The sequence below is a fragment of the Lampetra planeri genome, chromosome 13 (assembly GCF_965212315.1).
Source record: "Lampetra planeri chromosome 13, kcLamPlan1.2.h2, whole genome shotgun sequence".
Taxonomy (NCBI): Eukaryota; Metazoa; Chordata; class Hyperoartia; order Petromyzontiformes; family Petromyzontidae; genus Lampetra; species Lampetra planeri.
Window position 1 is genome coordinate 13,264,987 of NC_136119.1, and position 13,523 is coordinate 13,278,509.

The window sequence follows — 13,523 nt, forward strand, 5'->3', positions numbered from 1 at the left end:
CGTGAAATGACGAGCAGTAGTGATATAGTGTCACAAAGTATCGGTGACACTGATGGAATTTCACATTCGGAAATGCAACCAGCCGAACCACTTGTTAAGCACGCATCAGAAGTGGCCACAGAACAGACAAGGGATGAATCCGCTGATCAAAGCAAACCCGAATCTATAATGTCTAAAGTATTTAGTATTTCCAAGTCATTCTTTAGCTCAACAAACCTATCAAGAGACCTGATAGATAATGTTTCACGGCCAGAAGAGAGTGTTCCTAAGCAAAGCTGCAGCGGCGATGCAGCGGTTTCCTCCCACGCAGAAAGTGTCCACACGTCTGAAATAGGAATTGTGTCGTCAGCAACGCTCTTTGGGGATTCTGCTCAGGCACTCGGTGACGTTACGAGCGTTGTTGATAGCACGCCAACATCTGCAAATACCGCTTTGGGGACAAAAACAATGTCGGAGGTTTGCAGGTCCACAACTCCGGAGTCTTCTCTGGTGGGTTCCTGTTTTCCGGAAGTAATGGAGCGCGTTTCAAGAGATGATGCGGAAGTTGCCGGCGGAGGATTTAAGCTGCCGTTCGGAAATGCACTCTTCTCCACAAAGCATGCCGATGAAACGAAACCAGCCACAGGGGGTACTTTTAAGTTTTCCTTTTTCTCATCGACAGATAACATCAGCCAGGCAAAGCCTGAACACATCCCGTCCAGAAGGGCATCTGTGGATGCCGCCTTTCTTTCGTTATCACCTGCAACCCGGAGTACAGATGTTGCGAAAGTTGAGAGAACTGCAGATCCAAAGACTGACAAAAAGGACTTGCCTTCTTCCCTTTCATTCAGTTTTCCATTTTTTCTTTCACAAAATAGCACCACTTCTAAGAAGGAAGAGACTGTTCGGGATGTGAGCGTTGAATCTTCAATGAAGGTAATTACTTCGAAAGTTGACATAAATTCGGAAGATAGCACCGTAGCCTCCTCCGTTCTTTCCGTAACAAAATCCTCAGAAGCTACGAGCGCAACAGATGGGGTGAAGAAATACGTTCCTCAAAGGATGAATGATATATTAGTCCACAAAGAAGTGAGCAATAGTGGTGTGTGCTTAGCGGAGGATAATGGTTTAATGGACACAAAAACATTCAACAAACTCGGTGATAAAGCTTCCTCGTCCTGCATCGCCAAGGGTACTGTAATTGGAGATGGTGCAGATGCTGAAGATGGAAGCGTCTCGTCACCCAGACTGTGTAATATTGCCGCCGCACCTGTTGACAATGAAAGGACACAAGCCACACACGAAGGGAGAATCACGTCTTTGCTCTCATCTTCATCGCTCTTCTCCAAGCTGCCATTTCTAGGGTCCACGCAGAAGAAAGAATCCACCCACGTGGAGGCAAATGCAGAAGAAGGCAAGCCGTCGTTGGCTTCGCCCTTCAAACTTCCATTTTTTCCCCCATCAACGGAGAAGCAAGGTCCGGCCACGAATGTGGCGGATGTTGAAGAGCGCAAGCCGTCTATGGTTTCTCGTCTCAGTGTTCCACTTTTTAAACATTCTGATAGCCAGTCAACACCAACTGTGAATGCCAACGAGGAAATTAAACGGTCGCTATTTTCAAGTTTCAAGCTGCCATTTTTTTCGCCATCTGAGAATCCGGATGTGACAGCCACTGACAAAAAGACTCCCGGCAGCAATGGGGCAGAAGATAGCCATCGCCCCTCATTTAGCTCCCGTAGCAATGTGCAGGATTCACGCAACACTACAACGTCAAGTCAAGGTGCTTCCTTGGTTAGTGCTTCTGAAATAAAACACATTCTCTGTGAAGCCGACTCCTCAATTGAATCAAAGTCACGAAATACATTTGTCAAAACGGACAGCAAACTGGACACACATGATGAAAAGCAATGTGCATCGAATGTTCCGGTTAAGTCATCTGATTATGATAGAGTGAAGGAAATTCAGCAATCAAAGTATCCATATTATGACTCGAAGAAAGAAGAATTGCTAGCGGACAAAGTAACAGGCATTGCCACGGACCAGAGCTTAATTGCAGAACATTGTGCAAAGCAACAAGCTGATATAGACACCTATTTGGATAGTAGCCAGTCAGAATGTTCTCAGTATGGGCAAAAAAGTTACTATTTACCAGATTTCTACTCTCAGACTGCATGCAGTTCTGTTGAGAGAATAGTTATTGCACCCTGTTTTAACAGCAGTCCTCAAGGTATAAATCATCAAAGGGTAGTTAATGCTAACATGTTTGAGCAGCATACATCACAGGATAATCTGGAGGCTATGCACTTTGAAAGATGTGAAAATGCTGCCGATTTGTCAGTGGCCAAGGGAGATGGTTCTTATAGCGAGGCCCAGGAAGAGCCACTGCAACTCATGTCATCGTTTCCATATGCTCCCTACAAAACGAGCACTGAGAGGCAATACTTATTTTCAGACGAAGTTGCCCATGGCATTGATAGGCCCTCTGAATACACCGAGTCTTCAATGTTCGAACGTCTAGAGGGTTCCCAAGATCTTGCTACCGTTACGTATCATAAAGAGCAGCAAGCTTGGTTGGACAATGTTTTGTTCGCCCAATCACAATATGTCAATGAAGAAGTTATTGACAGTCCATTGTGTATTGACGCCAGTGAACACGATGGCTTCATGTGGTGCACTGAGTATTCTCCTGAAATGGATTATCCACACGGGTATGACAACAACATAGAGTTTCACTACGCTGACTTTGAAAACTATGCTTGGACTTTTCATGCCGAAAACCCACTCGAGTACCCTCATGAAGATGACGATGCTTATTTAGAGTTTGAGAATGAGTGGCCTGACTGTTGGGAGGCTGATGCAGATTGTGTAAGTAATTTATCCCAAAAGGTAATTCGGGAATTACAAGAACGTCCTCTGGATCTTTCGTGGACTTCATCAAGAATTGATGACTTACACTGGGACATTGCATATTATCAGGGATGGTTTGAGCATAATGTCTTGAAGGATTATCTTCAGCCGCAAGAAGAAATCCCGATCGATTGTACCGTTCGTTTTCTTCCAGTTTATAAAATTTCTGTGGACGTTCAGCAAAGAACGGTGCAGCAATCAGCATCTGCAATGTTGACATTGGAGAAATCTGAGTCAGGAGACTCATTTGTTGCATCACTCTTTCACAAAAAATCCAGCATTTTTAGTTCACTAGTTTCTGAAAAACACAGCAAGACTGGCAGTGAGGAGTATGACGCTAAAGAATCTGGAGCCTTTCAAGAAAAGTGGAAACCGTTGGAAAAAGTCTCCTCCCTGTTCAGTAGCTTTAAAGTATTTAGTTCCACAGATGGTGATGCAAACTCAGATGTCCAAAAAAAAGTTGGTTTGGAATCTGAAGCGAGGCACAATTCAAAGGTGCATGGATTGATGGACTCTGGTTGGGATCTAAGTCACAATAAGGCAACGCATCAGGAGGGTAAATCACCGCCACATAAACAACTGGGTGCTGCATCTACATCAGAGGAAATGAAACGCAGCAAGTCAGTGTTGCAGAAAACAAAGACTTTACAAGAAAGTGAGAGAGGTGAGGATGGGAGTAACCAAGCTCGGGGAACGACCCAGCCTTCACAGCAAGAATCATCTGCACCTTCGTTTTTTAAGAGCCTGTTAAACATTGGCCAGAGCAACGATGAATTACAGCAGCCTAAAAAGGATGAAATGGCAGAAAATTCAAATTCTCCTATTCAAGAAGAAAAATCTGTTTTTGGCACAATAAAAAATTTCATGAGCCTTGAAAGCAAAGAAACAGCAAAGCCTTCCGTGGAGACGGCGAAGGAAAATGTAGCCGAGTCGATGAGCTCAGATCAGAACCAAGGTATTTTTGGATTTACGCTATTCAGTAGGCCTTTAAACAAAGGGAGCCTTCTACCTAAAAGCCTCAGTGGACTTTTGCCATTTGGCCAAGATAACGCAAACCGAAACACTCCCGAAAATCAGGCAGTGTCACAGCAAGCAACACTTGGACCGCGCAGTTCGTCATCTATGGCAAATACAACCGGATTGAAGAAGGCCGCTTCCGTTCCTGTATCGATGCACTTGGGCCCTTCAGAAAGTACCATGCATTCGATTGATAAGCTTGATTCAACGACAAGTCTTTCAACAAAAACGCAGTTAAGTGAACCGAGAGGCAGGCTTCAGAGACAAAAGACATGTTATGCGTCAAAGCAAGAGACTCCAGAAGAGCGCAGCGTTTTAACTAAGACTGCTGAAGAACATTTTCGGTTCAGTGATCTAACCAGATCAATTTCAAAAGATGACGCGATGAATCAAAATGAAAAGGATACGTCTACAATTGTTGATATCAAACCAGTGCATCAAAATGCCTTCGCTCGACCAGCTCTTGATACAACTGGACCAACACTGGATACAGTTTCTTTGGAAACGTCTTCAAGTACTCAGGAAGATAATGAAATAAAGCAGCCAATAAGGTCTACGAGTGTGTTTGGTTTTTTCTCAAAACCCACTGGCAAAGAACTTCCCCAGAGCACAACGACACGGCTTTCTCAAAGCCTGACCAGTTTGTTTTCATCTAACGCTCAAAACGCCTCAAGCAATCAACATCAGAAAACTGTTGAAAAGTTGAAATTTCAAAACATCTCGCATGAAGCACCATCACAAAATGAAAAAACTTCATCTAAACAAACCGAGGATAAGGGCTTTTTTGGGTTTCTGTCTGGTGCAGCCAATAATCAGCCACCAGTGACTTCACAAACAAAATCTTTCTCTTTGCTCTCCTTTGCTTCGTCGGGAGACAAAACAGAAAGTGAGAAATCTGATGGTTCTGGAACTTTTAAGATACCCTTCTTCTCGAGCCCTGCCACCAACCAACAGTCGTCTTCCACAGAAAATAAATTCTCCACTTCAATGTTTTCAATTGGTTCATCCGAAAGCAAAACAAATACCCAGAAACCAGAGGGTTTTGGTGGATCTTTGAAGATTTCATCCTTCTTTTCAAAGTCCAATTCTGAAGCAGAGAAAAAGAAAGATCCTGCAGATGGAAAATATAACATGAAGTCGTTCAGTATGTTTGGATTTAGCCTTGCTGAAGAAAAGCAACCATCTGGCAAAGCAGAAGCAATTCCTGTACACAAGAGTGAAACACATCACAGCTTTCCAATTCATGAAGTGTCTTCAGCCAATACATCTATACCCTTTACCAAGAAGACAGACAAGATAGAAGAAGATGCTTTACCAATGCAGTCAGATCTTCACAAACATGAATTGCTGGACTTTGAAGAAAGTAAGGAAAATAGGTTAAATGATACCCAGTTAGAAGAAGTCACACCAGGCAAGGAGAGCGAACTAAATGTCGACCATTTAGAAATCGTCACACCACAAGAGTATGTGGCCGCACGTGAAGACAGCATGTTAACGGACGTCGACGTGGATGATAATTGTGATCAAGTAGATGATCAAGCATTGTTGAATAGCGAAACTCCAGGTTGTTCTTATGATGAAAATATTGATGCTGATGTAGATGTTGACCAGACCTTGATGAATGACTTTCCTGATGAACACATTTCTTCTTTGCAAAGTCACGGTGATGAAGAGAATAGCGAGCAGCTGTTTAGAGAATCTTCCTACGATGGTAACGGCAGCGAAAAAGACTACAATAATGCCTATGAGGATTATTATGAAGAAGGGGATGCTTGTATTATTGAAGAGAAGACAGAAATGTCACAAGAATCTATTGATGAACAAATACAATTGGGAAACCAATGTGAAAATTATGAATTGGAAGATGCCCAAGACAAGTTGGATTTAGGTGAACACATTCAAGAAGACCAACAGTACGTTGAGGATAAACCTTGCGATGATTCCCACATTACTGCGAATGATGTTTTAATTGAAAATTTCGCAGCTGCAGAAATCCACCAAACTGCACAAGAAAAGTCCTTTGCAAGTAGTTCTGTTGATACGTTCACTGGTTTCATGTCAAAAATGAAAACCATGACTTCAACTCAAGCTGAAAGTTCAAAAACTATTCAAGACCAGCAAGCCACGCAAGACAAGTCCTTTGCAAGTAGCTCCGGTGATTCATTCATCGGGTTCATGTCAAAAATTAAAACTATGACCTCGGCACAAGCTGATCCGAGTGCAAACACAAGCTTTGGGTCATCTTTCTCTTTCGGGTCGTTGTCTTCCGTTAAGATTCCACTGCCTAAACCGGAAAGCGCGAGGGGATTTAACCTTCCATTTAAAGACATGTTTGATAGTAAACCATTGCCGCAAATGTCTACGGGAGGATTATTTAAAATGTTTGCCTCACCGGGTGCAGACATGAATGCTCCCGAAAATAATGAAGCGAAATGTTCGAGCGCTGCTCCGGCTCATTCTGAGGTGAATGTCACTGACAGTCAACCACCGGCCTTGGATCAGGCTTCAAGGGCAGAGCTTTTGTCTGATGAATTGCAGCCATATGTATGCTCAGAGAGTTCACTGCCATCTAATGAACAAAGTTGGGAGAGAGGTGAAGATAACGTCGACAGTGACCCTCATCATCCTGATCAGAGTGAAGCAAAAGAACAGCTGATTGCAGATGATGAATCCTCGGTTGTAGCCACCAACGAAAATGTGCAGAAAATAGACGCGCATGTGGTTGACGTCGATGGTGAATTTGGTACGGACGAGTCCATTACGGAGGTTCCAATCATTACAATCACACAAGAGGAAAGTCAGGAAGCAGGTGATGCTTATGAAGAGCAAAGTGTCGTAAAGTCTGTAGGTAATGACATCGAGTTGAGTACCTTGGAAGATGACAGCCTGTCCATCGAAGAAAAGGCTCCAACTTTGGACGTTGACACACCTGTGAGAGAATTGCCACCTTCTGTAGAATTGACTGACCAGCAGAAAACAAGTATAGCTTCTACTGCTTTGCCAAATTCCCATGAGTCCACTTTAAAGACCGAGATTGAAGCAGTGCCTGCCCAAGACGAGGGGTTTATGGGGAAATTTAAGCGTCCATTTTTTAGTCTCTATGATAAAAATGCATCTCTAGTGGGAAGAATGGTCCAGACAACTAAGGAAGAGAGTGGCATTTTTAGCAAATTCAAGCTTCCTTTTGCAAGCGAACAACAAAGTAAAGATATCGAGCGCACGTCCCAGGAAACTCGAGCTGCTAGAGAGGACGATGACCGCACTGGACCCACGAAGCTACCATGCACTGAAACTTCAGCAAGCGAGGTTATTAACTCGGAATCCGAAAATGCAAAAGGAGGTGATCTGGCAGAACCTGTAACTAGCCCGGCAAGTTCTGTTGAGGCCATCAACAATGTAAATATCCCGGACAATATTTCTGAGCATTCTCACTCTGTGTTGGGTGACGAGCAGGTCATGGAGATCCATGTGGCTGCTTCGGCGACAGATGATGTTATACAGACAGAAGTCGACACTGAACTTAGTGTAGATGCTGTTGGTGAAAACCCACCAGAGGGAAATGAAAAATGCACTTTCTCAGAGGTTTCCAGAGGGGAGGTTATTGGAGAGTCAGACCTTGTAAGTTCCTTGAAGGAGCCTGCAATAAATATGCCGGCGTGTGATGAGGAACTGAAGACAGACACAGGAACCGTGGCAACCATGGACCTGCTGCGTGTCGAAAGGCCAGTAGAAAATCCAGCATGATAAATGGTTTTCACCATTTATCTAGTGTCTCCTTAGCACACTGTGTTTGTAGATGTTCGATTTGAAACCTTTCCTACACTTTGAAATGTGAATGTTTAGCTGGCTTTTCCCTTCTGGCTTTTATTGTGTGTTTATTGTACTGATTGCGAATGGCTTTTGTTGTTTTTTTGTAATTCTGGTATTTATAGAATAATTTGCATGCATTGTATGATTGTCAAATGTGTCACTCCAAATGACATTCTTTACATGTATATTAATATTTTTTCATTGTCATCTATATTTTGAATATAGGCTACTTACTATATCTAACGTTAAACCGTAAAAATGTACAGTTATAAAACAATATAAAATGTTGATAACAATTGGGTAATTTTCAGGATGAATTAAACGAGTGATGTATATGAAAAATAAATGTATAAATTGGTAAATAAATAATACTTTTTAATATATACATATGATTAGATCATCACACGTGTTTTTGTATCGAACCAAAACAAATATGCAATACTGCGTTAGTCGTGCACAAGCACAAATAACAAAACCACTTGGCCGCATTTTTCAATAACGCTTCCCTAAAAAAAGGAAAATAAAACCGATGGGCGATGTTTCGAGACCACGTGACGTTTTAGGGTAATGCTCTCCGCTATGAGCAACCTCCATTGCCCTCAAACGTCACCTGTCGTACAATTCGTCCTCTTTCAGGGCAGCGTTATTGACGGACGTGTTTTAAGGTGCGCTCGTGCGTATTCGTGCACAGAAGTGTTACGGCGACTATGGTTCTGCGGCAGCATGTAAGATGTGTTGCTGTGTGCACGCGGGCTCTTGCAGCCCTGGTGGCAGCCGAAGCTACGGCTCTTCGGCAAACCTGAGCCAGGCGAGTTCCGAGCAGCTGAGCGAGCTGGATCAGGATGAGCTGGAGGAGGACGAGGCTGGGCTCGACTGCCACTCTTTCCGCAGCTCCAGCAGCTTCCCGCGGGGCAGTTCCGCTTACCGCAAGGTGCTGTCACCAAGCTCCTCCGTAACTAACCACCACCTGTCCATACATTCTCCTGTCCCGCTTCGTTACAGCCGCCAAAACCTTCAACCTTTGCTGCTCTGTTCTATTCTCTCGTATGGCAGGGCGATTCGTAACTTTTCGTGTTGAAACCACCATAACCTTTCCTCGTGCATACATAATGCATGCCGACCAAAGGTTGCCTTCCTCCCACATTTCGCGTGGGTGATAGTAAGCTCGCTTGTGATGAAACCACCTGGGATCTGCCCAATCTGTTTACATGACAAAACCGTACGAATTGACTACGTCGGTTGGCGGAAGATGTAACAACACATTTATATTCACGCGATCTTACCCAAAAAAAAACCTTCATTACGGACAATATTGGTCGCGAAAGCATAGTACTACTACCTATGAAACTGACCATTGGCACGATGCCCACCGTATTCACCGCTTCCCCACACCGGGGTAGGACATAAAAATGCAAGGCTCCGGCGTGCGCGTTTTGTGTTGCGCCCAGGTGCTCACCGAGCAGGACTCGCGGGGTGCGTACAGCGACCGAGAGGAGTACCACCACCAGCGGGGTGGGGAGTACCACGGCTCCGACGACACGCAGCCCATCAGCGAGGAGGCCGCTTCGCCCGGGACCCTCCGCCACGAAGCCAAGCCGGAGGCCCGCGAGGCTCTGCACAACGACGAGGGCCTGCCGAACATCGTTCGGCCCACCGACAGGTGAGAGTGTGCGCGGGAGTGTCCCACGCTCGCTATTTTATCAGGTGAGGCTCACTGAGCTGCTATGTAGCTTTTTTTCAGAAGCAACTTGGCCACAAACGATAGCTCAACGAAGTGGCTGATAATGTGGAAGTGTATAGCAGATAGATACTCTAAACGCATGTTGATTCTAAATTTGGAGGGAAAAACCAGAGGACCCGGAGAAAAATTCACGCGACCACGGGGAGAACACGTAAACTGCAGATATATAGGCGTGAGGGTCGGGATCAAACCTACGACCTCCTTTAAACCAGGCGAGGTAGTTAACATTTCGCTGCCACTTATCTGGCCTGGAACCAATTAATAGCATTATATGATCGATAATTATGGTAACATTGAATTACGCTCATCTGGAAATGGATGTCAGCAGTGCATGATTTCAGCCGGAACTTTCAATGGCTTGGCTCCGAAAAAATACTACCCTCATCCCAATTCCACCACTCCCACCCCCTCCCTGCCTGGGAGGATTGGATTTGGACGGTTGGCAGTTGGGGTTGGGGGGGTGGCACCTCGTAAAATATTCCGTGGGAAGTAAAACCCCCTGGATGTCAAATTTCTACAAATGACAACATTTTTTGAGACAATTTTTTTAGATTTATATGTTGTTTTATACAAACTCCTGGACGCACGGCCCTTTTGAATGAATGAAGCATGCCCTTGTGCGGATGTGCCGTGTATCACGCCGCACAAGGGCACGTGCTGATCGGCAGGGCTTTGTTCACTCTGCAGGTTCGTGTCCGACGAGGGGCCAAGCCCCTTCACCCCGGCGCGCGCGCGCTGGATACGTGCCATCCACAAGGTCCAGATGCAGATCCGTGAGGTAGGGAAACGGTCGGCGTGGTAACGGTTACTTCCCTATCTCCTCCTAGCAACAGTATCCGTTGCCGTGCGCGTACTGCGGTGCGGTTGCCAAGGCGAAATCCGCACTTGTGTCTTCCCAAGAAGCTCGGAATGCCTCTTCATGCACCGAGGACCAATTTTAAAACCAATCGCACATTTTGGAGTAACCTGCGAGGGCAGCACTTCCACATTGCTCAAGGGGCACTGTGCGCAGAGTTTGCACAAAATAAAAGGTCGCATCATCTGTTGTACATGGGAGTTTCATTTTGCCCCCCCCCCCCCCCCCCCCATTTCTCCCTCACATTTTCATGCACGAAGGTCAACCTGACCTCTAAAAACTCTTTCTAAGTTTGCCTTCTGGAGTTGCCTGTGACAACGGTGCAGCCTATTTGACCCGAGGGCGTTTTTAAGGGGAGGTCCATCGAGTGAGCTCACGTATCCATTCGACGTCACCCCGGCGTTTTTTTTCTTCTAATGAACCCCTCACACTGTCATGTAATCACAGATAAGAGGCTGACAAGATTCATAAACGGCTATCTTCACAATGTTCGCTTCACTTGCAAAATGCTTTGTTCAAACGGAGTCCTTTATATGCATTTGCAAACACATTTCAAAATGCTGAGGAATAAGTGTATAGCCCCGCTTTGATACTGCACACTTACCCGTTTGTTACTTATTCTTAGGTTTTTTCGGTAAAGTCACGTAGGTAAAACATCAAAATTAATGAAAATAAAATAAAATAAAAACAAAAACAAAAATCACGACGTTTCGGAGGCAAACGTCGCGATTTTTGTTTTTGTTTTTATTTTATTTTCATTAATTTTGATGTTTTACCTACGTGACTTTACCGAAAAAACCTAAGAATATGATTCCTTGCAGTCACGAAAGCTTCAAATCTAGAACGTTTGTTACGTGTCACTTTGGTGTTGGTGACCGTATGGCGTAAGTACTGTGGGGAGAATTTGCGGCAATTATGCTTAAAAGGTGGGTAAACCAAGATGTGCCATTTGCTTGTTTCCGAATCCATTATATTTCACAGCATGATTTTTTCTAGCTCTCAATCAGCCTGGACCAGGTCTTGAAACGGATCCTTGTGAGTGTGGAAATTAGTGCGTTGCACAGAGCTGTCCTGATCTCTTCCATTCTCTTATCACTTATTGCCACTGTGCTCCGATGCATTGTCCAATTGTGTGCAGTTCTGTGTTTTATTTATCCGCTTTGTAGAATGCTATAGCTCGGCTTTGCTGTTAAATAGTATGCAGTACCTTGTTATACTGTTGTGCATTGTAATGCTCTCTGAAATTCTACTCTTGGATGCTTGAGAAAATGAGATATTTAACTCACAAGTTAAAATGGTAAATCATTGTTTATTATTCCATAGCACTGTGGGGTGGGGATAAATCTTGTTTTAATCATTCTCACAGTGAAATACCCTCCGTCTCTCTCCTACATGACACTGTGTCCCACTTTGTACTATGCTGTATCAACCTGTAGTTTTCGAAATCATCTTAAATGTACGAACACTTTTCAGCCCTTGGGCAATCTGCTGTTGGATGAAGGCCTTCCATGTCGGTCAGGGAGGAGGTTTGACCGTACATTGGTTAGCGCCACTGATGTGAGCCGAACTCAGGTAGCCGAGTGGATAGCGCAGTGCGCTAACCCTTGCACCACCATTCCTTCTCTCGTCGTATACATTTTTCATACGCTGTCTTGTGTATTGTCATGATCTACTGGGCTGTGCACGTCATGGCGGTTCGCTGGCTTCTCCTGGCAATGTGCTGAAGGGTGCCACGGTGTGGATTTGCTCTCCTATGAAATGCCTCAATGGTGCGGTGCGTCCACGTCGGACTGGGCTCCCGTGCGCTGCAACACGTTGCCGTTGGGAGACTGAGCGAGGCTTATGCACCGCCATTTTCAGAATAATCTCTCCACAGCCACTGAAAATGGGTTATACTGCCTACACACGACATTATCCTTCCAGCGCGAATCGTTTAGCATTTATGATTCTCTTTTGCAAGCATACTCTTGTGTACCATATATTTAATTGGAAATCGTAATATATTCTATTTTCATTGCGAAAAAAATACTTGTATTTGTGGATTCATTTTGTGCATTATACTGAGCACAGTTCATCATATGCCCATTATATTTTTTGGTATTTTTCAATATGCAGTATTTTTTTAAATGTAATTTCTACACAAACTGGCGCCGGAGTCTACCTCGCCCGTTATTCTATGTGTGACGGGGACTTTCACGCATTGCTGTTGACGCAGCGTTCTCAAATCAGTAGCAGCAGATGTGTAGCGAATGTTTGTTTACATGTATTCCTGCAAAGGTCTCATCTCATCAGCAGTTGTCATGCTGATGCCTATGTTGGTAATGTTGCTGGATTCAATGGGAGCTTGAGCTGACGTCACCTTTTGTCTCAGTCACGTGGTGCAATTGTGACCGTTTGTTTTTCTTGGATTTGTTAAATTCGCATGTTTTGGGTGGGTTTGGAGTCCTTCAATAACGTGTTCACATGTGCGTAGAATGGTGATGCAGGCTGTGCTTCCCACATCACTTGATAACTGGTGAAATGCAGCCCTATTTTGTTCTAATTTATTATTGTGCTCATGTGAACGTCGAGATGTCTTAACAGCAGTCCGTTACACGCAATGCTGTCGATGCCACCACACTTTGCGACTGCTTCCTTCCTTCTGATACGTTTATGCAGTTGCTGCAAAGTTAGCGTCTGACCTAAATCTGTCGTTACAATATCCCACCATCTGGCCTTAGGTCATCTACCACTGGGTACCCACTATCTACCACCGGGCATCCATTCTATCTACCACTGGTGACCCATTCTATCTACCACTGGGTACCCACTATCTACCACCGGGCGTCCATTCTATCTACCACTGGGTACCCACTATCTACCACCGGGCGTCCATTCTATCTACCACTGGTGACCCATTCTATCTACCACTGGGTACCCACTATCTACCACCGGGCATCCATTCTATCTACCACCGGGCATCCATTCTATCTACCACTAGTGACCCATTCTATCTATCACTAGTGACCCATTCTATCTACCACTGGATACCCATTCTATCTACCACTGGATACCCATTCTATCTACCACTGGATACCCATTCTATCTATCACTGGTGACCCATTCTATCTACCACTAGTGACCCATTCTATATATCACTAGTGACCCATTCTATCTACCACTGTATACCCATTCTATCTACCACTGGTGACCCATTCTATCTACCACTGGGTA

At 44.6% G+C, this 13,523-nt stretch overlaps 1 protein-coding gene across 4 annotated transcripts in view; it reads left to right on the top strand.

Annotated features, from left to right (window-relative positions):
- UNC13B (unc-13 homolog B) overlaps positions 1–13,523 on the top strand; it is a 174,870-nt gene that overhangs the window by 73,811 nt on the left and 87,536 nt on the right. For all 4 annotated transcript variants that reach the window (XM_078600220.1, XM_078600223.1, XM_078600221.1 and 1 more), the window contains 3 exons: positions 8,476–8,644; positions 9,162–9,373; positions 10,142–10,232. In XM_078600220.1, coding sequence (XP_078456346.1) covers positions 8,476–8,644; positions 9,162–9,373; positions 10,142–10,232 — 472 coding nt within the window. The remainder of the gene's footprint in view (positions 1–8,475; positions 8,645–9,161; positions 9,374–10,141; positions 10,233–13,523) is intronic.